Consider the following 24,455-nt stretch of genomic DNA (forward strand, 5'->3'; position numbering starts at 1 on the left):
GTCAAACACACAAGTCACTTGATAAATGATACTTCCTATGTCGACGATATCGTTTTTACATTTGCCATTTCGGTTAGTTCGCTATATTATTTTCATTTTTATTTATAGAAGTAGAGTATGGCGGTGGTACATCGAACAGTTTTCAGTCTAGAGAATCAGTGTTCCAATTTGGAGATATTCTTTTGTGGCAATGGCTGAAGGGAGGGGATGCATTCCTTCGAGGGGTGACCTTATTTGGTATTTCTAATATGCATAGCTCATTACTTAACACAATTTGTTGTGAGAAGACGATTTGCAATAAAGACAGTGTTTCTTCCCCCATATTTTACGTAAACTTGTTATGAAACAAAAAATTTGTTCAATTATTCTCATAACCTTAATTACAGGGTAAGAAGTAACAGGGTATTCTAGATTAATTCAAAGATTTGTTGCTTCGAAGCGTAAGCAAATTACATTATCTTTATAAGAAAATATAAATCTAATGAGAAGACGAAACTAGTTTGTGGTAACATATATATAAAATATTTAATCATAAAATCCTAGTAAATATATTAGGGTATCACAATAATTAATTATGTAGGATGAATAACATAAATATGTTGATAGTCCCATTCCCATATGTATAAGGAATAAAAGTTGATGATGCTGATGCAGCCAACCGCTCCCACAATTACTCCGCCACCAAACGCTCCACACAACTTGCAAAATCTGGCCCAAATCCCCCCAGAATCTTCTTCTTGCGGCGAATCGGAGTGATGGTGGTTGTCGTCGTCGTTGTCTTGGAGATAATTTTGGATGGCGTTAGTTGGGTGTTCATTCCACCAGAGGAAGACGGCCTCAAGTTGGGTGAGTTTCTCTACGAATTCACGGAGTTGGTAAGTTTTGTCCGGCGTGGAGGCGGCGGCCTCCGCCGAGAGAAGCTTGCTGATGTAGTCCAAGCGCTTCTGGAGACGGCGGGAGATCTTCCGAGTGGCGTCGGAATGCGGGCCAAGGCGCAACTGGAAGGCGTCACTGAGTTCCGATTCGAGTTCGCTCAGTCTCTTCTGCAAAGTGGCCGATGATCGACGCGACATTTTTCTTCTTATTTTTGTACACTAATGTGGGTGTTGGGGTTTCTTAATATTTTAAACTACTTCCGCCTGTTTGCGGTTATTGTTAGTTTTACATGGGGATCTATTCAAAACTTTTTTATTTACCGATAGCCATTTTTTTAATTATACGTATATAGATATTCATGTCTTGCAAGTTTCAATCAGTTTTAAGTTGGTTTTGTACCAAATTTATCAACTACTATCATTTATCGTTGTCAAAATTTTACATTCAAAAAGACATTTGTGTAAAATCTCAAAAATATTTTGAAACTATTTTTTCGAATTATTAATTCCTAGATCTCTTTCTACATGACATGGACATGAATATACTATATTCTTATTTAAAAGATGGTGTTCTAAGAAGTTATCGAAGTTATTACAATCAAGTTTAGCATAATAACCATATCTTTTATATGCATTTTTAATAACCATGTCAAATTTTAAAGATTTATAAGATGTTATATCGAGGTTTTGTTTTCAATGCAGAGACTCTTAGAAAAATAAGACAACTTTGTACCTCAAATACGAAGACTCCAAAAAATCTCATCAAAATTAATCTTAATTAAGTACATTATCTTATTGGATCTATTCAAGCGATGCAAACTCTTATTGGTGATCAATGAGGTCTAGAGTTCAAACTCCACCACTCTCCATTCCTCATTTTTTTTTTATAAACACTAATTTATCCTAACATTTTTGTGTTTTCTAAATTAAAAATGTCAACCTATATATATATATACACATACATATATATATATATATATATATATATATATATATATATTATTAAATTCACAATTTTATCTATGTGTATTATTACGAAAAAAATTAAAGAATAAAGGAATTACAATCATTGACCACCCTTATATACCTTAATTTTGAATTAATTAATCAAAATAATTCATTATTAATTCAAATAAAAATAATTATAGACCTTAATTGGATGAGTGAACCTTTGTTAATTGTCTTGAAATCATATTAAAATATAATAAATTACTATTGAAGAAAAAGCAATTAAAATTTATAACAAATTGCCCCTCAAATTTTTTTATAATAAATTGAGAATAGAATACCATAGAACACAGTAAATTGTGGGACGTAAGATCTCATTTGCTCTTCAAGTCAATATGTTAAAAACTCCCTGAACTAAATAGCATCAAACCAATATTTTGTTAATGAGCATCAAACCAATAATTTAAATATACCTTTTCTAAATCAACATTACAAACGGTTGATAAGCAAAAAATAAAACTGCTGCATATATTATTCGTAGATATAAATTTGTCGGAAAAACTAAATGATGATTCAGATATATTAGTTGTATATGTGGATAGCAGGCCATTAATTATTTGTTGTGAATGGGAGATTTTCGATGGGGTGGCTCATAGTCCGACTCTGATAGATCTTCTTCACTCAAAATTGAGGAATTTTGTAAATCCACTTCTCTTACGTTGAGATGTCGCCATCTTGAGTCCTACGTCCACACACATATATAGCAATGTCACTCACTTGCAATTACATAGTGATTTTAAAAATAAGTGTGTTTGGTCCCCTAATTTTTATTTTATTTTACTTGGAGGAGGAGAAGCGGTGGGGTTTGAATCCTAAATCTCATTGTCCGCAGACAGGAGTTTTTGCCCGCTAATTAACGTACTAATTATTCCTCATTCTAGCTCATATTTAGTATAGTGCAAAGTGATTATTAGAAAAGGAAACCGACTTTGTCAGATACGATATAACATATATATTAATTTCTATTGTCTTATTTCACTTGGCATTTTCTCTCATTTTCACTCTAATTCATGATAATATTATTATAGAATATTAATTTGATAATATTTTCTCATACTAGATTTTTCACCCTAGAAAAGATGAGATAAAAGAAAAGTAGAGGCCACTCAAGCGATTATTTTTTTCCATCTTTTGGTATCTCTTATTCTCTTTTGATTAATTTGTAACCAAAGAAATTGCGCGCTTGGTGATCAGAGATATTCATAAATACAAGCGCACACATTAAAGAAGCATTTTTGCAACATGTATCATTTTACTTTCAAGCTTCCAACCGTATTTTGTTAGTTCTTTCGACAATATTCCCAATCTAAAAACCCTTAAAATTTGTTTCCATATATATTCTGTTGTTAATTACCTCTGATAATTGCAGCAAGGCCTTGTGAAGAGAAGACTTACAATCTGCTCTGCTTCTTCCTGCATTATATATTCATAATTAATATGTAGAGAACTAATTTAAATTCATAATCAGCCGGCAGTTTTAATTAGGGCTGTGCGATCACACAACATACCTGAAAAATAAAGGCCCAAACAATCATTTGGATCCAAGCAATTCATGTCTTTGTACAATCAGGAATAGTATTTTTTGGCAACATCTATGATGTTTTTATGAAAAATCAATAAATGGTCTAATTTGAAATAATTGCCCTCGATTTTGAAGGGCCCCAAAACTATGGGTTCAATCTGCTGAAAATTATAAAAAGCAAAGAAATGATACTACTATTTTTAAATCATTAATAGAAGAAAACTAAATGAAAGTATTTTCGTATTTTCTTTATGTTTATAGTTACAGACATAGATAACATTATATAGATATAGTACATGAAGAATACAGCAAAATAGGAATGTTGGTGCAGCCTGCACTCGAGAAGAACAGCTTTAAAATGCAACTGATCATCATGTTAAATTAAATTTGTATTTTGGTGTTACGAAATGAATACACTGGCACTCTACTTGAGAAAAATAATTAGTGGTGAAGGCACCTCAATTAATTATAAGCCCTAAAAAATCAGTTTAAAGTAAGTAGGTATTTTGGAAAAAGTATAGCTACCTCCTTTATTTATCTTGCAAAGGTCGTGTCTACTGCTTTTGCTACGCAGATTGTGGTCATGAGTTAATGTAACCCTTCCATTTGGACCAAACTTGTTGAATTCCAACTTCTCCTCTATCTGCACTCAAACAAACAACCACCCGTGTGTTAACATATAGATATCCTCTCTCTCTCTCTCTCTCTCTCTCACATCAGCCGACATTAATTCAGCATGTACATTAGTAATGTAAGAAAAGAATTGAGATCGACCTTCTGAGGGAGAAATTTATTGTGAAGAGCAGAAGATGGAGTAGTAGTATATGCATGCATAAAGAAGCAAAGAAACAAGACGAAGAAAGAAGCTTTGGCACACATATTCATATTCTTGTGACTGTGAGAAGAGAATGAAAGATTATTGAGAGCATTTAAAGATAGTAGTGTGTTTGGAGCCAAACACTAAGTGTGCATCATATCTATAAAAAACGCATTACATTACATACACAAAAAACTATATTTATACGTATGCTACCATTACCATGTATGGTTGTAAATAAAAGGGAAAATGTTTTTGAATTAGTAGATCTACTTATTATAGTCCATGACGAGTGGCATTATATTAGTATGTAGTTGGCAATGAACATAACTAACTTTCGGCACAAGTAGTCGAATTTGGAAGGACATGGACATGTAGTAGTAGGCAAACACTGTAGCATTAATGTATGATTGAGTGTGATTTGTGAAGATGAAGATCCCAGCTACCCTCTTCTCTCAGACAGTAGTTTTAGCAGCTCCCACTCAACACTCATGCACTCTGCCTTTGTATTCTGCACACTTCAATTTCTCCAATATCCTTCTGCCCGCCGGTATCTGGGACGTGGGCCATAGTTGCAAAACTAAGGTTATTTACAAAATAAATAAAATTTCAAGTTATAAATTAATAATTAATTCGTCTTAAAATTAAAAATTTACACAGGCACTAGCCACAAATTTACTCTAATTGGTCGTCATCCCAGGGGTTTAATTTGGGCGCTCAAGGAGGGCTCTACCCAGATTTATTTAATTAATTATCATGATACACGTAATGCGCTTAAACATATTGAATTTTTTTTAGCACCTAAAAATATTGAATTTTACTTGTAAATATATGTGTGAAAAATATATAAATCTCATCATAATAAAAAAAATATAAAAAGGCATTCATATTATCAACTACGTAAAGCCTATATATATGTCTCAAGAATCTATAAGTTAATTGTTAAAGTATTTGAATGATCAAGCTCCTAAATTAGAGAGGAAATTGAAGAAAGATGAAATTGAAAAGATTTATATAGAAAATAACAAATAATATATAATTATATTTATTTTTATTAATTAATTGCTATCTATATTATTATGAAAAAGTAAAGTGAAATTTAAAATTTTATTTTTCGAAAAACTTAAATTATTGAAAACTACTTTCACGTCTTACAAACTATCAAAAATTTGATTTGATTAATCTATCAAAAATTCAAAAGAACAAGCCTGAATAAAATAAGTCGCGTCAAATCCCAACACGTGACATAATAGCAGATTACTGCAAAATGTTGTGAGGTTAATAGACATGCTCCAAACTTTTAGCAAATAACTCTGGGTAATGAAAACTTAGGAAATAAGCAAATGTGGTAACAGGAAAGAATAATCATTAATTAACCTTCGTTTGCTTGTCTTTAATTTGTTGTCAAGATTTCGGGGGAGTTTCTCTCCCGTGTTTGCTGCTAATTTTCACCTTAATTAGTGGAGTAGTTGATATTAATCCTCGAGGTAAAATACTTGGTCCGACAAAAGAAAAAACAATAGTAATAAACTTAATTGTTACTATTATATTTGGTGATGTACGATATTCATGCTTATTAACGGATACACGCACACATCCATTTATTGCAAATCCACAATCCATGTTAGACCGTTTTATCGAGCAATTAGAACCATAATTTTTACTAGTAACTTAATATAGCTGGGAAAAAAAAGGCATTAAGATATGGATGGAGGAGAACTTACATATATTTCATGAAACATCAAGAGGTCTTGAGTAGGAGGACTACAACATTCGGCACAAGTAAATTAATGAAAAATGGCAACTACAAAGAGATACAACAGAGCCCTTTCGTTCTTTCATCCATTCATTTAGACTGAATTTGCTTTATTTTTCCTAACAAAATTAATTATTTGCACATTTCCTCAAGGATGTTTTAGTGTGCTGCTGCTGTACACAGGGGGGAGCTTCTACTGCACAAACCTCATAATCATGTGCATTCCGAGCCTCAACCCGCTTCGGCCTGCACTGTTAAGGTCTGTACATCATTCGACAACAGTATCGCCAATTCAATCACATTTGCAAAAGATTATTCACAGTAGCCATTGCCGAATTTGTCAGCTGCAAATCCTGCATATTCCACTTGCTCAATTAGAGAATTCCCAATAAGAGATAAGAGATGCATGCCAGTTTAAGATGTCTTTACAATACGACAGGAAAAAACTTTACATGAAAATGATTTCATTATTATCAGATCTGCAAGCAAGCTAGAGGAATAATAAATTTCTAGCTGAATAATCATGATAACTTGTTAATCTCAGGTAGGAATGTCAATCGCCAACCAACTCGGTTTTGGGCCATCCTAGTGGGCTGTCAAGACTTTTGTTCTGACCAATCCGGCTTAATTTTTTTGGATTGAAAATTTTCAGCCATAACCATTATTTTTAGATCTATTCGGGTCAACCCATCAATTTTGAGCTAGTTTGACCAAGCAAGCTAAATTTTTTTTGTTCAAATTTTTTTTTGCCCTAACCCTCTTTTCTCTGATCCATTCGGGTTAGACTAACATCCCTGCTGGCAGGACATCTTAAACAGCATCAACCAGTGTAATGTTGTAACTGAAACTGTACCTGAAAGATTACTTCGTCTGGAACGTGTGGCAGCACTTCTCTAACTGTTTCAGCCATTGCAATTATATTTTCTAAGTTGGAGTTGGCAGCATTAGATGTTGACCTGACATGCAAACCACTAGTGCCTCCGGGATATCTTGTTGAGGCAGCAGGAGGAATAGGTGATCTGGAGGTACCAATCTGAGATGGGTTTGGAGGAAACAGACTCCACGCGGCATCTTCAAGTGTACCCTGTGCATAAGTTTCTCCAACATCAAGTTGCCTCATTAACATCTGAACACGATTAAATCCAGACGGGCCAGCTCCATCTAAACCTAACCAACTTAAATTGACACCCGTCCTCCTACTAGGAAACAAAAACAAAAGAAATGCATTATTAGTTCTGAACTACAGGAAATATGGAAAGCTAGAAGAATACCTAAGCACAGGAAGAGATGAGAGCACATAATAAGTAGGTCATATATTGTACCTATACCAACAATAAAAAAAAGTATAGTAAAAGAGAGTGCAATCAATACCCAATAAACCAATCCCTAGTAATGCCTCATCGCCACTCAACCTTTCAAAATCTTGAAGTAAGATATAACTTAGAAAATTAAGTTGTGACATATAAACATGGGATGGTAAGAAAATTCATCCTAATCAATACTCCAATACTGTGTGATCTGTTAAAATTCAGGAAGGAGTTCAAACCTCCAATCACTCATTTCTAGGTTCTGTGACTGGTTGGAAAAGACTCCAGGGTGAAGGTTATGACCGGGAAGATCTGGCCCGTTGAGTGCAGTACTAATCTGATGAGCAAGTTGCTCATCTCTAGACAAATCTGCAGCATTTGGATTTACACTACTTTCAGATCTGCTTGTAAAGAGTGGCTTCCGACAAGTGGGGCATGAGTAACTCTCACTTAAACATTGATCCAACCTGCATTGACACATCAATCAAATGTAACTTCTCACAGCTACAAATAAGTGTAAGGAGGTGTTTTGAGAAAATACATATCAAACTTACCAAGATCTCAAACATGCAAGATGGAATAAATGATTACATGACAGCCTCTTAGCTTTAGCCATCGGTTCCTGTGATTATTGGAACACTCGCAGGTTCATATACACTGTGAAATAGCTGAAATTGATAGCCAGCAAATATAAGTGAACATTACCCTACAAATTGCGCACTCATCATCATATGCTTTGAGCTCTTCAGATGTGGCATCAGGAAGTGCTCCATGAAGGGTTCCCAAAGCCATACGCAGTTTGACGAAACCTTTGACACGCTTCACAATAGCACTTAGAAGGGCCTGTAATGTATGATCAACATTCAAAATAAGTAGAGAACCAATACAGAGAAACCAAAGCTACACGTACAAAAATGACAACAATGTCATCAATGCGCTTTAAGAACTTAAAAGGGGTGACTAGAGAACTTGCACGAATATTTAGGAAAAGGACTGCATCTACAAGATGAAATGCCATGCCATGAAGCCACCAGATATATAGGTAGTGAGCAAGAGCCATTAGCAATGTCATCATGTCAAGGAAAAATCCCAAATTCCGGATAAGCATGCCTTTCCATTCCCCCAGTGAACCTAAGAAAAGAAATCAATAAAACCATAAGATTTTTACTTCATCAAACTTCAAATATTCAACTCATTACCCAAAATAATGCTAAAGGAAAAATACGACCATGGAATTTCTCCTTAGAGAAGTTGTTACACACTTGATTCATGTGCCCAGGCAGATAGTTTATTTCATTTCTCTTAGTTGAGTTAGTTATTTCAGTTATGGGCTGCGAGTCCCTGACCAATGCACCTGTCAGCCATGAATGACTTATTTCGACTCCATCTCTCTAAGCTTGTTCTTTTTCTTTTGCAGGAGCACGTGCGCCAGTTGGGGGGGGGGGGACAATTATGTCCCTTTTGCAGGCATATTCTTGTGTGGTTAAACTAAAGAAATGTTTATGGGGGCAGACTGTGGTGGAGTAATTGGGACATGTCGTTTCTATCAAAGGTGTGCAGATGGATCCGTGCAAGTTGTCAGCCATTCTACGTTGGCTGATCCCTAGTTTGGTCAAAGGGTGAGGGGTTTTTTGGGCTTGACTGGTTATTTACATAGATCCATACAAGGTTATGGGCGGGAGGCGCGACCTCTAACCGAATTACTCAAAAGGAGAGTGGTTACTAGTTGAAGGGGAGTTACCAAAAATTTATGGCTGACTGACCCTGACTTTGTTCTGGAGTGAATTGTATGTGAGTGTTTATTGTGGTTAGGGGATGATCATGTGAGGCAGATGTTGGTGCAATGGAAAGGCAAGGATGAGGATGAGGCAATGTGGGTAGAAGAGCCAGAGCTCGTGGGGCAGTTTCCTGATTTCTGCCTTGAGAACAAGACTGTTTGTAAGGGGGAGGAATAGTTACACCCAGAGTTTATTCATGGAGGGGAAAGGTCGTGCTTGACTCATGGGCCTGGGTCCAAAGAGTTTATTTCATATTTCTTAGTTAAGTCATATGCCTAAGTAGAATAAAAGGAATCTTTCTCGTCTAGAATTTCTATTACTTTGGAGAACTGTGCCTGTTGCGCTAGGGCAGGAGAGTTCATATCTTCTGATTGTATTTTATCATTCCTATTTTATTAATAATATTCAGTTTAGTTATCCTTTACTATAGCAGAATAATAGAATAAACTGGAACGATAAGCTCTAAATAGAGGCACTTCCACTGACAAAACATATATATAGAAATTAAGAAACCAGAGGATGAATTATGAAGAATGGAGTGAAGCAGAATCACACATTTGCCATCTATTTGAGCATGATAACAATATCGCATCAACCATAATTTCTACTGAATGGAGGTAATTCAAATACAATTTCACTTATCCTATCCTGTTTCACAAAACAGAATTATTAGCAGAATCACCTGCGGAAGACATATTGAAGATTTTAGATAATCGGCAATTTGCAGCATCTCCTGCAGAGTGATGCATCCATATATCAAGCAACTGAAATCCATGGACCACAATGGCCTGAAGAAGGAATTGGCAAACTGTGAGCCCAAATTGGTCACCAAATTATGCATGTTTTAGTCCAACAGAAAAGGTAATATTACCTGCAGTGTCTCAAAAGCTATGCTAGAAGGCTCAAAAAATAACAACAAAAATATTGATGAAGTCATTGCACTGTAGATTGTCAGACATAGAAATATCCTGCAAAAACAAACCAATATCTTGACAAACATCTCAGATAAAAACATAAAAAACCCATAAAGTAGTGTAAACATGAAGTAAAGAGGAATATCACTGACAATCATCTTATATCAAGAAAAGAAATATCACTGGCCAACCATTTTATGTTCTTCAACTCAATATAAACTTCAAAATAATCAACTAGTGCTTGTGAAGAGAGGAAAATCAAAGCCATATATGAAAGAGAAGGTACACAAAAAGTACCAGAGCAAGTCAACAGAGAAAACAAGCAACAAAGCAGAATATACACGGAAGTATGTCCATGGAGTGACAGAAGGAGAAGCATTCAAGCGTTCAAGTCGATCCCTAGCTAAAGCTTGAAACATCTGCAAAATTAGTGATTAGATCAGTTGTGCATATGCCATCATGTTAGTCCAATGATCACGTGTTCTTGTAATGAGTACCTTTAAGAAGCAAAGCATGGCTAACCAAGTTGACCATAGACCTGCTTGAAATATTGTTGGTGGGACTACCAATGGAAGAAAAGTCCCCTGCCAAAAGCTGAATAATCACAACTCTTTTAACAAAACAAACAAAGCAGTTCTCAAAGCATGTATCACTAGATCCTCATTGGATGAGCATTTTGCTCACCAGTTCAACGACTTAAACTACAATGTCATACACACATGCTCATAACCCCTTTCCAGGAAAATAAAAATAAAAATTGCACTTCCCCAAGCAAAAGGATTGATGATATAACCTCAGGCATTTTTTAATCAGAAATTTCCAATTGCAGCTTATGTATTTATCGCAGAAAGGATCGAATGTCATAATTTGGATAAAGATTAAACCTTGTAGATGATGTAATTCACGAGCCTTTCAAGCATTTTTCGGATTTCAGATGTATACAGCTCCGAAAAGAATACTGTCTGCATTAAAAAGGAAAAGAAAACATTATAAGTTTATAACTCTTGTGAAGTAAGTCGAGTTTCATTTGCCAAACAAATCTAATTGACAGATTGTCATTATTTGAAACCATCAATCTGAGCAGAGAGATTATGGCTGCCCAACAAACCCAGATCAATATGCATTATGTTGGGATGATGTGACAAGACTACTCAAGTATTCTGCAGAAAGCATGTTAATAAAGCAACATAATATTGATAGTTCAACTAAACAATGTTATGCTAAATATTTAGTTCAAAACTATGCAAGGGACAGTCAAATTCATCCGCTTACTATTTATTATAAAGTGGCATTCTGGTCCTTAAAACTGTACTGCATATTCCTTCGAGTTATTTTTACTTTTCAATTGTTCTTTTGAGGCTCCTGCAGATAAATTTAAATAATGTGTAGCAAATCTAAGTAATTCACTAGTGGCAGCTATTCCAATCTAAACTCGAACTTAAGTCGCCAAAACTGTCACCAGGCACTGAGTTGGAAAATACTTAAGATGTGATAACTGCATATTAGTGAATGTTAACAAAAAGAATATAAGAGTAGAAGTAATTAAAATTCACAGGAGTCAAAACCTTTTGAGAAGCAGATTAATATTGTTAAAGATACTACTGCAGAACAACTTCTACAGCTTCAGCATAACATAGTAACATGTCTCCACACTGGGGAAACATAAACATAAACATAAAAAGTGAGTTAACGAAGAAGAAACTTGCCTTTAGGCCTAAAATTACCAAGATGATGACATTAAATGCCAAACTGGAAACCAGCAAAAGGGTCATGTATGAACCAAAAAGAAGCTCAAGAGTATGGGTTGCATTTTCTGAATTGATAAGATCATTTACAATCAAAACATCTGATTGATGCTTTTCAAGTGAGATTTCTGTCCAATACTGGACGCCAACCAGGCTCAGAATGGTACAGACAACAGAAATGGATAAGAAGTTGACACCCATCAGAAATATGTCCAGTTGTTCCACCAAAACCAGAATCCAAAATTTTCATGAGAGCAATTTTAGCATTGTCCTTTTCCCGCAAAAACAACCCCGATATTTCAATGGAGAGAAACAGCCTATAGCTTTGTTTAACTGGTTTCGGAAACACTCCTTCAAATTATCAGGCTTTATAGGCTTCAACAGTATGTCCTGGACGAAAAGGAGCACCATAAGGCATGATTAGAAAAATACCAAAAACATAAGGTGAGTCTACAAAAGTTCCAGATTACACAAATGACTTTATTCAAAAGCTGTTAATGACAATGTACTTACAAAAAAGAATACAAGAATTTATGCCAATTGGAGTAAACAAATTTCTCAAACAATGTCCAGTCTAATATCAATACAAAACAACCTTCCATATATGCCATCAGCTGACTGCCGCGTGCATACACAACATTCAATAGAAGGCATAACGGATGCAAATCAATAGATGGGCAATTATCAGCTTGAACTTGGAAGATCATTCTTGCAGTTTTTTTATTATTTATTAACTTCTTTTGTTGGGGAACCAGAAAACAAGATATAATTATGTACATTTTCCATCACAAAACACACCAAATGCCTAACAACTATGAAGCCTGAAAAGTGAAGCACATCGGGAAACAATTGCAACAACAAGAGCAAGAAGAAATGAAGAATCACACAAAAAGGCACAGCCTTTACTTTTTAACAATTAACAGAAATATAACGCAGCAAAATCAACATTCATACAAGCATCATAATGGAAGAATTGCGTGTCTATTCACTCAGAATTTAACTTTTCTTCTTTTTCTGTCTTTTAAAAAAAAAACAATTGCTCAAATTTTGACGCATTTCGTTCCAGAAGACATTCGATTCTCTAATTAGAAACATTTCCAAAAGGAGAAAGCGACCTAGCCCTAGAGATTGAACGGAAAGCTGCGCAATTTACCTCATCAGAGATTTCAAAAATCAAACTTCAGACCGGAAATCGTTGACTAAATAATAATCATAAACAATAAAAGGCAAACGGAAGAATCAAATTGAAATTGTAATCAATCGAGTTGCATAAGGTTATATGCACAGTTAAACTAAACCCAATTTCAACATAAATTGAATAGAAATTTCTTACGAATTATTGAGGATGATTTGAAGGCGTCCGGAAACAAGCAGAATCGGTGATATCTATTTTTCTCTTTCTATGTGTGTTTTTGCGGGAAGGGAAATTGTCAGTGAATTTCGGATTTTATATATATCTACACTTATATGCATGTTTGTCAACATATAAATATGGACAAAAGTTACTTATATTGACCTCTGGCACTAATGTTATGTGAAATGGCATGAGGCTGACACGGATCCGGATTTAAATTTTAATTATATTTATAATTTATAATTCATACGAGTGAGCGGATTAGATAATCCCCATTATCATACTATCTAAATCAAAATATGAATCACATAATGTGTATGTAGCGCATTAGAAGCGTGACACGTGACAGATGTCCTTTAAGAGCTATTAAGGCAAAATACACGAATAGGTAAAATATAAATAAAAAATTTAAAAATTTAAAATAATAATAATAATTTTTTTATTATTTTCTCGCGTCTATGTCAAAAATATGCATATAATTGAACGCAAATATACATAACGTTGGATATAAATATGCATGAGAAAATAACACTATTCGACTCATCTGGTGCCGCTCATTGCTGCTCGCCGCCGTTATAGTTATACATATAGTTGAATAGAAATATGATTAACATTGGATAGAAGTATGAATGAAAATATATGACTCATTAAGTGATTAGCGGCGAAAGCCATCTAACTGTTTCGCATAGTAGTATGCATGTAATTGAATACATATATGCATAACACCATTCGACTCGACAAGTGACCAGCAACTAAAGGCACATGACGAGTCATATATTCTCATGCATATTTTTATCCAACGTTATGCATATTTGTGTTTAATTATATGCATAATTTTTACGGTGGACGTGAAAAAAAATGAATTTTTGATATATATATATATATATATATATAAATTTTTTTTATTCAAAAAAATTGTTTCTATATTACCTCTCAGTGTATTTTGCATTGAAGGACTTTGTGAATGCTTGAAAAGTATTTGTCACGTGTCATACTTCTAATGAATCATCAAATTAAATTATATGATTCAAATTTAAACTCATAATAATTTAAACTTATATATTATGAAGAGTGTGAGATCCATAGGATCTCATCCCTAATGTATATGATATTTTTGTGATTATATCAATATTTAATTGTGTATAGATTCAAGTTTTGATATATTTTACATATGTTAATTACTTTGACCATCTCACACCACACTCATACTCTTAGAAAAATACTTGCATGTTTTATCTCGAAAAACAATACTAATATGTTAAAACTAGACTCTCAAAAAATAAATATTAACTAATATGCACGTGCATATACAAAGAGAGGCTCACAAGAATCAGTAAAAAAAAAATAAATAAATAAAAATAAAGAGAGGCCGACTTTATAAGACGTTTCTTTCCTCAAAAAAAAAATCAGTAAATAAAATAAAAATGAATAATTATTTTTAATTATTCGATCATCAAGATCTATGTTGAATGTATCATCTTACTAAATAAATGTATTATCTGTTTTTGAATCTTTGAGAGAGCAAAAATTATATAAAACTACATTAATTATAATGGTTCTCACGCTTTTGACAAACATGCATTTTGTCCCTTAGTGCATCATATTTGATGCTTAATTGTGAGGATTAGAGATGTCAATCGAACCAACTCATCAGGTTTCGGACTAGTTCTATCAGGTTATGAGTTATTCGAGGGCGGGCTAATCGGATTGAAAAAAAAAATTGGGTTAGAAATTTCCAGCCTAACCCTAAATATTTAGGTTTTGGCTAGTCGGGCTCAAAAAATTATTTTAAGAAAATAACTGTATATTTCTTTTGACAATATTATATTTGTAATAAATAAATATACACGTAAATAATTAAGTAACATTTCAACATCGACTTATATAATAACTACTCCCTCCGTACCATTACAAATGTCTAATTACTTTTGGGCACGAAGATTAAGAAATGTGTAGAAAATAGATAAAGTGAGTTGATGTAAATTATTTAAATATTAAGTATAGAGAGATAATATATTGCCAAAAAAGGAATTAGACATTTTTAATGGGACGGAGGAAGTAATATGCAAATATTAAAGATATAAAGATGTAATATTTTTATTGAATAAGTATCATTTTTTAATTTTTATATCTAAATATTTTGGAGGTGTTTGGTTTGAGTGATAAGGTATGATTGATAAAATAATTCACCTTAATAAAGTGTTTGCCTTGCATGATTGAGCCCGTGATTGATAATTTGACCCGCAATTATCATGCAATCGAATGATTATTTATCACCTCAAAGTTGGGTGGATTAGTTAATCATTCATTCAATTCTATCAATCGTATCCATCATATTATATCCACCAAACCAAAAGTATTGGATTAAATATACATAGAAGTGAAATGATGAGTTAACTTTCTAATATTAAATTTTTAATATTGAATCAAAATACATTTCACAAATTTTTGAAAAATTATCTTATTATACTATTTTTCATAAGCAAAAGAGAAATTTTTTACATTATCAAGCGAGCACATTATTTTCGAATCGGCCATATAGAGTTTCAGGTTAGTTTCGGACTGATCTGCCGCCGCCGTCTGCTCCGGCTCCGGCGAAAGTCGCCGGCAGCCGCGCCACACGCACAGCGACCTCTCCTTCACACGCGCGGCTCCCTTTCTCTCACCCAAAATCGTTTCCCCTCCCCCATCTCTCCACTCTCACCGCCCCTCTCTCTTCCTCCCTAAATTTTCGCCGCCGCCGCCGCTAACAACCCCGGCGAGAAATGCCGGATCCGAGGCCTCCCTCACTCATCGCCTTCCCTCGCGTTTCCGGCAGCTGACGGCAAAGGAGGGCCCCCGCCGCTGCTGCTCCGTTCGCGCCGCGTCAGCGGCGCTTGGCCTTCGGCCACGCCGCCCCGGCCTCGCTCCGACTCCGTCTGTCTTGGCCGTGAGTGGCCGGCGGACTGCTGCCCGCATGCAGCGCCGGCAGCCACGGCCTTGACAGCCCGGCATCAAGCTCGGACAGCCTCCCTTTCCTATCGCCTCCTCGACTCTCACCCTCTCCGAAGGCTAGCAAGAAGGGTTCAGATTTCAAATGTAAAAAGATTTGATTTTTGGTTGATTTGGAGTTTCTGAAGTTTATTGATGAAAGCTGTCGATTGGTTTTGTTTGAACTGATCTTTCTTTTTCTCATTCTTTGGTTTAAAGAAGAATTGGTCTGAGTTTTAGGAATGTTCAAGTTTCCGTGTTTTCATGGTTGTTTTGCAGAATATTACTGAGCTTGACTATTGTTGCTGGTAAATGATAGAGGAAAAATGTGATTTTGAGAAATGAAAAGAGATGGAAAAGGATTTGCAGAGCATTGCTGGAAAGGAGTATGTCGATTAGGGGATTATGCAAAGGAAAATAGATAGTACAATGATAGTACAGTGAACTAGTACAATGGAACTAGTACATCTCAGCTCTCACCCCATTATACAAACATATCTTATGCATTTGGGTTTGGGCCCTAAAGAAATATAACTTAAAAAGAAGTATTTTTGGGCTTGAGGCCTAACATAAAAGTAGATGACTAATTAAATAAATAATAATAATAATAAAAATAATAGTAAGAACATTTCTCATGTAATTTAATAATAAATTCAAGGCCTTTGATAAAACTAACAATAATGAATTTAAAATCTCCTTGAAATATTATAATTTATTAAAAATCGGGTGTGTATCAATAGTATACTAATTTAAGGTCTTCTCTATTTTTTATAAAAAGGTCGGGATATCACATCAACAAATACAATTCAATATCTAATCAAAATACTATTTACAAGCTATCAGTGAGACTTGAATTAATGGCCTCTTAAAAAAATTATTTAATGTTTTAAGTTTTAACTTTATCGCATGAATTAGGCCTCCTTGACCACTTAGGGTCCATTTGGGGCTAGGGAATACACCTTATTAGCTAATTTAATCCATATTGGTGCATAGTTTGGTATTCAATACATGCATCGTGGACGGCCCTGCGATATGTGAAGGCCCTGAGCTAAAAATTCGGATTAAGTAGGATAATTAATACCAGTCCCCCTCAGATTAAACAGGATAATTAATACGGCCCTGCAATTGTGTCCATTTTTAAGCTTATCTAACCTAGAAATATGGATACCAAACGAAAATCATAATTAATTAACCATAATAGCAAACAACCAATCAATATTAGTTTATTAACTATACTGACTAATCTTTACTGAGCACGAAACGAGCCCTTAATGTTTCTTAAAGATCCCGAGTCTTTTCTTCTTCCCAAACTTATTCTCAACTCTTTCTTTTTAAATCATTTATGTATTTACTTCGGTTGACCTTCATTTTTATTGTTTTCATTTATACTTGTTGACATATTTAAAATTTAATAAATATGTAAAAATTAATTATTTAATTTAATTTTTTTATTATAATATATACCTTAGAAAAAAAATATGTATATATTAAGAATATACATACACCATTTCAAATAACACTACCTAACTGTATAATTGAAAATTCTCGGTTGTGAATCTATTTTAAAATTTACATATAATAAAATTTATTTTAATATTATCACATTTATTTTGCTCTAATCATCTCACGATTTTCAATAAATTTATCAATATAAAACTGCTACTAACCAAAAAATAAATAAATAAAAGAAAGAAAACCAATGTTGGCGCTTAAAAATAAATGTGATTTCAAAACTCTCCTTCACTCACTCCCCAACCGCTGCGTCTATCACCTAACTGCTTATAACTTCTCCTCCTCCATTCTATACTATCATCCTAAAACAATTCTCCAACACCATAAATATCATCACTCATCTCTTCTTGAAAGAAATTTCACAGAGTTTCAGACATTTGAGGATGGCATCGCTGAAATCCCGGCTGCAGCACTCCGTCACTCCTGTTGCCCTTAGATCTTATCTTGCAGAGTTCATATCCACATTCCTCTTCGTCTTCGCCTCAGTTGGCGCCGCCACTTCTTCATGTATGTTTACTCCATTCATGTAATTGTTGTTTTTACCATAAGTAGCATTGAAGTTGATCATGAAAATGTAGGGAAGATGACGGCGTCTGACCCGGCCTCTCTGACGGCTACTGCAATCGCGAGCGCCTTTGCTTTATCAGCGGCTGTTTACATCGCCGCCAGCATCTCCGGTGGCCACGTCAATCCCGCGGTGACGTTCGCAATGGCCGTGGGAGGCCATATTACCATCCCCATGGCCGTCTTCTATTGGATGGCGCAAATGCTCGGCTCTGTCATGGCCTGCCTTGTGCTTAAAACTATGACTGTCGGACAGGTCTGTGTCATTACAAAATACTATTTCATCTTTGTCTTTGTCTTTGTTTGTGTGATGCAAATTAATTTGCAGAAAATCCGTGTTCACACAATTCCGGACGAAATGACCGGATTTGGAGCGTCGATCCTGGAGGGCGTGATGACGTTCGGGCTCGTATACACGGTGTATGTGTGTGCAGACGCGAGGAGGAGCAGCGCGATTGGGCCGTTGGCAGTCGGGTTTATCTTGGGCGCCAACGTGCTGGCATCGGGGCCTTTCACGGGTGGGTCGATGAATCCAGCGTGCGCCTTTGGTGCGGCCCTTGTGGGAGGGAGTTTCAAGAATCAGGCAGTTTACTGGGTTGGACCCTTGATCGGAGCCGCACTTGCTGGGATTCTCTACGACAATGTGGTTTTCCCTGCACATTCTGTTTCCGATGGAGCCGTCGTCGGCATCTAATTTACTATGTGTTGTTACCCTTAAAACAATCATCCTTTCTTTGTATTATTATGTATATGTTGAATCTAATAGGCCGTTATTGTTTATACATACATTTTCAAGCAAACAAAACAACACTACAATTACAATACATAACAAAAGGTAACAAGTTAAGTTGAAGCATCTAATTTAGTTCTAAATGAGGCCGGCAGAGATTTCCAATCACACGACTTGTTGAAGAACTTAGCACCCTTTCTCCCAACGCCGGTGCCTGCAAGACTCGAGGAAAGGCGGCTTCTCGAATCCGGTTCCCATTTCAAATCTTTGAGAGCTGCAAACACATTGGAAAGTAGTGGATTGATCTCTTCATCCTTTATGTTGTTACAAGATATCACTTTGAGGCTCTTAAGCTCGTCCCAAGAGATGATCACGCTCTCCAGCCCGTGCGTGCTCAGCAACGAGCATCCTTGTATCGACAGAGAGCTCACCCTCCTGCAGATACAACAAAGTTAGGAATCAAGGACCATAAACATCTAAAATAGCTAAAAACTTATAGTACCTCAAAGCAGTTGCAGTGATGAACATGTCATCACTCAGACCCCAGCAATTCTGCAGCACCACTTCCCTCGCATTCTGAGAGATAAGAAACAATGCCCTCAAACTCTTCTTGTCCCTCAACTGACACTTGTCCAAATGCAAGCTCTCAATTGCCGGACAACATCCCAAATCCTCATCCAACACACCATCGATTCTCCTGCACGACACCAACCTCAAACTCTTCAAATTCTCACAAAACGAAAGGCCCAACATCCAACCATCCTCCATATCATGGTCGGATAGCGTCAGCTCTTGGAGCATCAAACAGCACTGCCCAATGGCTCTAATGCCTTCAAAGCTCCCTCCGCATCCGCTCAATTCGAGCTTCATCAGTTTCTTGCATCCCTGCGCCAAGATGGTCAGACCAACATCCGAAACAAGCGAACCATCTGCAACTCCACTCAGCCTCAAGATCTGCAGATTCTGGCACGCCGCTATGCCGCGAAGAACACGGTCGTTGCACATACGCAGCTCGAGTTCTTGCAACGCGGGGCACTCCTCAGCCACGCTCAGCAGCCCCATCTCGGTGGCGTTCATCACCGCCAATTTCCGCAGATTCGGGAATCCACCCGCCAAAACCTTCAAACCCCTGTCCACTTCATCGCCACTCAACGCATAATTCTCCGGAGTAAACCAGTCTTTATGATGAAAGCAATCAGAACCGCCGTGAAAAGACACGATCCTGTTAGTGACAGAGACGCCCAAGTTCTGGGGGGAAACCAAACACCCAGTAACCAAATCGACGCGAACGAGATTGGGAAACCTGTAAAGTAACCTTCCTGAAACGAGAAAGTACCAATCTAGAAGCTTGACTGATCTCACAAGCCTGCCCTGCAGATTGAGCCACCGTTTGGAAACAAGAAAATTGGCATCCCTCTGAGATGTCGGGAGCTTTGAGAGAATCTTGAGCAAGATTTCATCGGAGAGAAGTGAAGTTTTGTCGAGAACAACATCTGTTGTAGGAGTGAAATGATGGATCTTGGGTGTGCGCGGTGAAGCAAGCGGGGGTTGGATTTGGTTCTTGGGGGTGAGGGGTTTGTTGAGGCGCATTGCGCAGAGGACATTGTTCAAAGCTTTCTTGCTTCTCAACCAGCTCGCTGAATGTTGATTTTCTTTGTCAGGTGAAAACCCCATCGTTTTTTTCTTCCTCAGCTACTACGAAGAATACCAAAATCCCTTCTTCTCTACCTCATATTTCTCTCATATTTCCTCAAAGATAATTATAAATTTCTATTTTCGGTCGCAACGGCTTGTTTCCTCTACTCTTCAGTGTGGTTATGTTTGTAACGGATACATTAGAGTGGGGCCTAGTGCAGTTTATCTGGGAGACTGGTATTCAAAATGGCCCTTTTTATGTGGTCGAATATTTTTAATTGCGCATTTGGAAGTAGTTACCATGTTTTGGGCCGTGCCTCTCTATTAGGATATGTTTATCAAATTGGATTTATTGAAAAGAGCCGTTACAGATGTTTTGATAAATTTACGATATTAAATAAAAAATTAAATGATCGTGCCATAGGGACTCAAACTCAAGACCTTTAACTTTAGGCATTGTGGGGAGTGAATCCAACAATTACGGAAGCGACGTCAGTAACGTCTGAATCCATGGGCACTAGCAACCTGAAACCACAAGCAACGTTAGAGCCCTCTGAAGAGTACTGGTGGGGGTGTCGATGGAAGGACCTCCGACGCTCAAGTCAGTGAATGAATATGAGTATTTATTGTAAATAACGCAACTGAAATAAATAAATGGTAAAAAGAAGACAGTAATAAGTGATGTATCCGGGAGATCGGGATATCCCGGAAGTTGAATGAAAGCTAATGAGCGGTGTGGAATAAGGGACGACGGACGTCCGGGCTAGCGGGGCTAGCGGGGCGATCGGATCCCTAGAGTGTTGTGAGCGTGGAGGCGGAACAAAAGGGCGGAGAGAGCACCAGATTGAGAGATTGTAAGTATAAGAATGAATGTCAATGACGGCGTCCCTCGATTGTGTTAGTGAAGTAGAATATATAGGTTATGGGCCTGCAGGGAGACGGCTAGGGTTAGGGTTTACTGGAATGCTCCTTGAAACCCTAACGGTTCCGACTTCTTCGGAGTCCACTTGCCGTAACCCTCGTTTGACCTAGTCAGCCACGTTGACTAGGTTTTCGTAAGCTTATAATCCAGTTTGTATACTTTCGTGTTGAAATGTTTACTATGGCGCTGCTGCCAGAGCAGAGGGATCGCGCCTCTGCCGGAGCAAAGAGATCACGCTGCTGCCAAAGCAAAGGGAACGCGCCTCTGCCAGAGCAGAGGGATCATGTCGCTGCCAGAGCAGAGAGATCGCACCTCTGCCAGAGCAGAGGGATCGCGCCTCTGCCGGAGCAGAGAAATCATGCCGCTGCCAAAGTAGAGGGATCGCACCTCTGCCAGAGCAGAGGGATCATGCCGTTGCCCGAGCAGAGGGATCGTGATTCCTCTGGCGAGGACTTCGCTGATTCCTCTGGCGAGGGTTTCGCTGATTCCTCTGGCGAGGACTTCGCTAACTCCTCTGGCGAGGATTTCGCTGACTCCTCTGGTCAGTCGGATTTTATCCACTACAGTTGGTCCCCCACTCCATAGTTGGAATTTTTTCAATTAGGGAGTGCAATTTAACTTGTATAGGGTGCGCATAGTGAGCAGGGCGTTGCCCTTTTCTTTGATTTCCGGCAGTTCGAGTTGAAACAGGTGAGCCGAAAAAACGTGTAATTAAATGGTCGGGGTGACATAACACTGGGCGTCCTAGACCTGCGGCACTTTCAGAGGCCCAAAATGCATCTAATGGCGTTGGGCGTTACGGTGGCGATGAGCCATAAATGAATAGATATAGAGTTAATCGGTGACTTGTTGTTGAACCGCGAATTGTACCTAGTGTTTGATTGGAAAGGTGAAAGAGGGTAATTGGATTGTTGAGAGCACGAGAGTAAATTATTGTAGTATTGCAAGCAAAGATAGCGTAGGTTTTAGATTACGCACACATGGCTATTTATAAACCCATGCTGGGGGTAAAATAGTAAATTCGTTGCTAAAACATGCGCCTCGCGTAGTCGAGGGCATAAGAGCAAATTTGCCCCTAGGCGGGAGATTTCCCCGCTCTTTTGGCGATCTCTCCGGCGAAGGCCATTTCTCTGGCAAGAGCCATTCATCTGGCGAGCGTGATTTCTCTGGCGAAGGCCATTTTTCTGGCAAGAACCATTTCTCTGGCGAAAGCCATTCTTAAGAGCCGTTTCTCTGGCGAAGACCAATCTTCTGGCGAGAGCCATTTCTCTGGCGAGAGCCATTTTTCTGGCGAATGCCAATTCTATGTCGAGGGCCATTTCTCTGGCGAGAGCCATTTCTCTGGCGAAGGCCATTTTTCTGGCGAATGCCAATTCTATGGCGAGGGCCATTTCTCTGGCGAGAGCCATTTCTCTGGCGAGAGCCATTTCTCTGGCGAATGCCAATTCTCTGGCGAGAGCCATTTCTCTGGCGAATGCCAATTCTATGGCGAGGGCCATTTCTCTGGCGAGAGCCATTTCTCTGGCGAGAGCCATTTATCTGGCGAAGGCCATTTTTCTGGCGAATGCCAATTCTATGGCGAGGGCCATTTCTCTGGCGAGAGCCATTTCTCTGGCGAATGCCAATTCTCTAGCGAGGGTCATTTCTCTGGCGAGAGCCATTTTTCTGGCGAATGCCAATTCTATGGCGAGGGCCATTTCTCTGGCGAGAGCCATTTCTCTGGCGAAGGCCATTTCTCTGGCGAGAGCCATTTTTCTGGCGAATGCCAATTCTATGGCGAGGGCCATTTCTCTGGCGAGAGCCATTTCTCTGGCGAAGGCGAAAATTTTTCAGTTTGGGAGATGCGCGCTTTGCGCTGATGGACACGACGGGTCTTTATCTCAGGTTTTGCGTGAAACGGGCTTGTGCCTTGTATATGTAAGTTCTTCCCCCCATTTAGACTTAGTTGTTTAAACTAAGACTAAATTCAGGATGTTCGGGGCGAGACGGGGCTTGCGCCTTTTTTTGTGAAAAAATTTCCCCCCATTTAGACTTAGTAGATAAACTTAAGGCTAAATTCAGGGTGTTTGGGGTGAGACGGGCTTGTGCCTTGTATGTGAAAAATTTTCCCCCTATTTAGACTTAGTTGATAAACTTAAGGCTAAATTCAGGGTGTCCGGGGCGAGACGGGGCTTGCGCCTTGTATGTGAAAAATTTTCCCCCCATTTAGACTTAGTTGATAAACTTAAGGCTAAATTCAGGGTGTTAGGGGTGAGACGGGCTTGCGCCTTTTATGTGATAAATTTTTTTCCCCCCATTTAGACTTAGTTGGTAAACTTAAGGCTAAATTTAGGGTGTTCGGGGCAAGACGGGGCTTGCGCCTTGTATGTGAAAATTTTTCCCCCCATTTAGACTTAGTTGATAAACTTAAGGCTAAACTGTCGTCATGGTCAGACAAGTGTGGAGGGGGAGGGGGGGCTGCGCTCCTTAGAGCTGCCTACATACCCAATTAAGGGATCAAGTCCGAATGTAGTTCTGACCTGCATGGAAAGGTCAGTAAGCATGTAGTAGATTGAGTTGGTCTCGGAAGACCTTATGAAGTAAAGTAGTAGCGTAGAGTTCAAGCGTGATACTGTTTGAGATGGATTGCATTCTAGCTGTTGCTGATGTCACGTCCGCCCGTTGAAGTAATTTGTATGCTCCGTGTCCAACCACTTTGGTGATCAGAAACGGTCCTACCCAATTCGGGGATAATTTACCCGCACCTGTTTTCTTTGTGTTCTGGAACACTTTTCGTAACACTCAATCGCCCGGCTTAAATGTGCGGGTACGGATGTGTTTGTTGTAGTGTCTGGCGATGCTTTGTTGGTAGGAAGCTAGTCGGATATTTGCTTTGTTCCGTTTCTCATCGAGGAGATCTAACTCGTGGCACATGGTCTCTTGATTCCCATCGTCTGTTATAAGCTCATGTCTGGCGATGGGTTACTTCACTTTCCATTGGGATTACCGCCTCCATCCCATAAGCGAGAGAGAATGGTGTTTCCCCTGTTGATCGGCCAAGGCGGAG

At 37.9% G+C, this 24,455-nt stretch overlaps 4 protein-coding genes across 7 annotated transcripts; 1 reads left to right on the forward strand and 3 right to left on the reverse strand.

Annotated features, from left to right (window-relative positions):
- Positions 1-2,219: 2,219 nt before the first annotated feature.
- LOC130995486 (uncharacterized) lies at positions 2,220-4,415 on the reverse strand. The gene is made up of 4 exons (XM_057920784.1): positions 4,180-4,415; positions 3,931-4,048; positions 3,238-3,296; positions 2,220-2,565 (listed from the first exon to the last, which is right to left on the reverse strand). The coding sequence occupies exons 1-4, from the start codon at positions 4,288-4,290 to the stop codon at positions 2,437-2,439; spliced, it is 417 nt and encodes a 138-aa protein (XP_057776767.1). The 5' UTR covers positions 4,291-4,415; the 3' UTR covers positions 2,220-2,436.
- Positions 4,416-5,931: 1,516 nt separating this feature from the next.
- On the reverse strand, positions 5,932-13,215 carry LOC130995487 (E3 ubiquitin protein ligase RIN2). 4 transcript variants are annotated; one of them, XM_057920788.1, is made up of 13 exons: positions 13,056-13,215; positions 11,684-12,112; positions 10,862-10,939; positions 10,475-10,561; positions 10,275-10,396; positions 9,935-10,031; positions 9,746-9,851; positions 8,259-8,416; positions 7,991-8,128; positions 7,840-7,907; positions 7,525-7,752; positions 6,832-7,174; positions 5,932-6,331 (listed from the first exon to the last, which is right to left on the reverse strand). In XM_057920788.1, exons 2-13 carry the CDS (start codon positions 11,921-11,923, stop codon positions 6,275-6,277), a joined length of 1,722 nt encoding a protein of 573 aa, XP_057776771.1. In that variant the 5' UTR covers positions 11,924-12,112; positions 13,056-13,215; the 3' UTR covers positions 5,932-6,274. The 4 variants fall into 4 exon arrangements, with proteins under 4 accessions (XP_057776771.1, XP_057776770.1, XP_057776772.1 ...); XM_057920787.1 differs by having other exon boundaries at positions 6,832-7,177; XM_057920789.1 differs by having other exon boundaries at positions 10,862-10,935; positions 11,680-12,112.
- A 4,597-nt stretch (positions 13,216-17,812) lies between these two features.
- Positions 17,813-19,289, forward strand: LOC130995489 (probable aquaporin TIP5-1). The gene is made up of 3 exons (XM_057920791.1): positions 17,813-18,065; positions 18,137-18,378; positions 18,451-19,289. The coding sequence occupies exons 1-3, from the start codon at positions 17,942-17,944 to the stop codon at positions 18,814-18,816; spliced, it is 732 nt and encodes a 243-aa protein (XP_057776774.1). The 5' UTR covers positions 17,813-17,941; the 3' UTR covers positions 18,817-19,289.
- On the reverse strand, positions 18,837-20,765 carry LOC130995488 (F-box protein At5g07670-like). Its single transcript, XM_057920790.1, has 2 exons — positions 19,355-20,765; positions 18,837-19,287 (listed from the first exon to the last, which is right to left on the reverse strand). The coding sequence occupies exons 1-2, from the start codon at positions 20,524-20,526 to the stop codon at positions 18,966-18,968; spliced, it is 1,494 nt and encodes a 497-aa protein (XP_057776773.1). The 5' UTR covers positions 20,527-20,765; the 3' UTR covers positions 18,837-18,965.
- Positions 20,766-24,455: the final 3,690 nt, after the last annotated feature.

This window comes from Salvia miltiorrhiza, chromosome 7, assembly GCF_028751815.1.
Source record: "Salvia miltiorrhiza cultivar Shanhuang (shh) chromosome 7, IMPLAD_Smil_shh, whole genome shotgun sequence".
NCBI classification, from domain to species: domain Eukaryota; kingdom Viridiplantae; phylum Streptophyta; class Magnoliopsida; order Lamiales; family Lamiaceae; genus Salvia; species Salvia miltiorrhiza.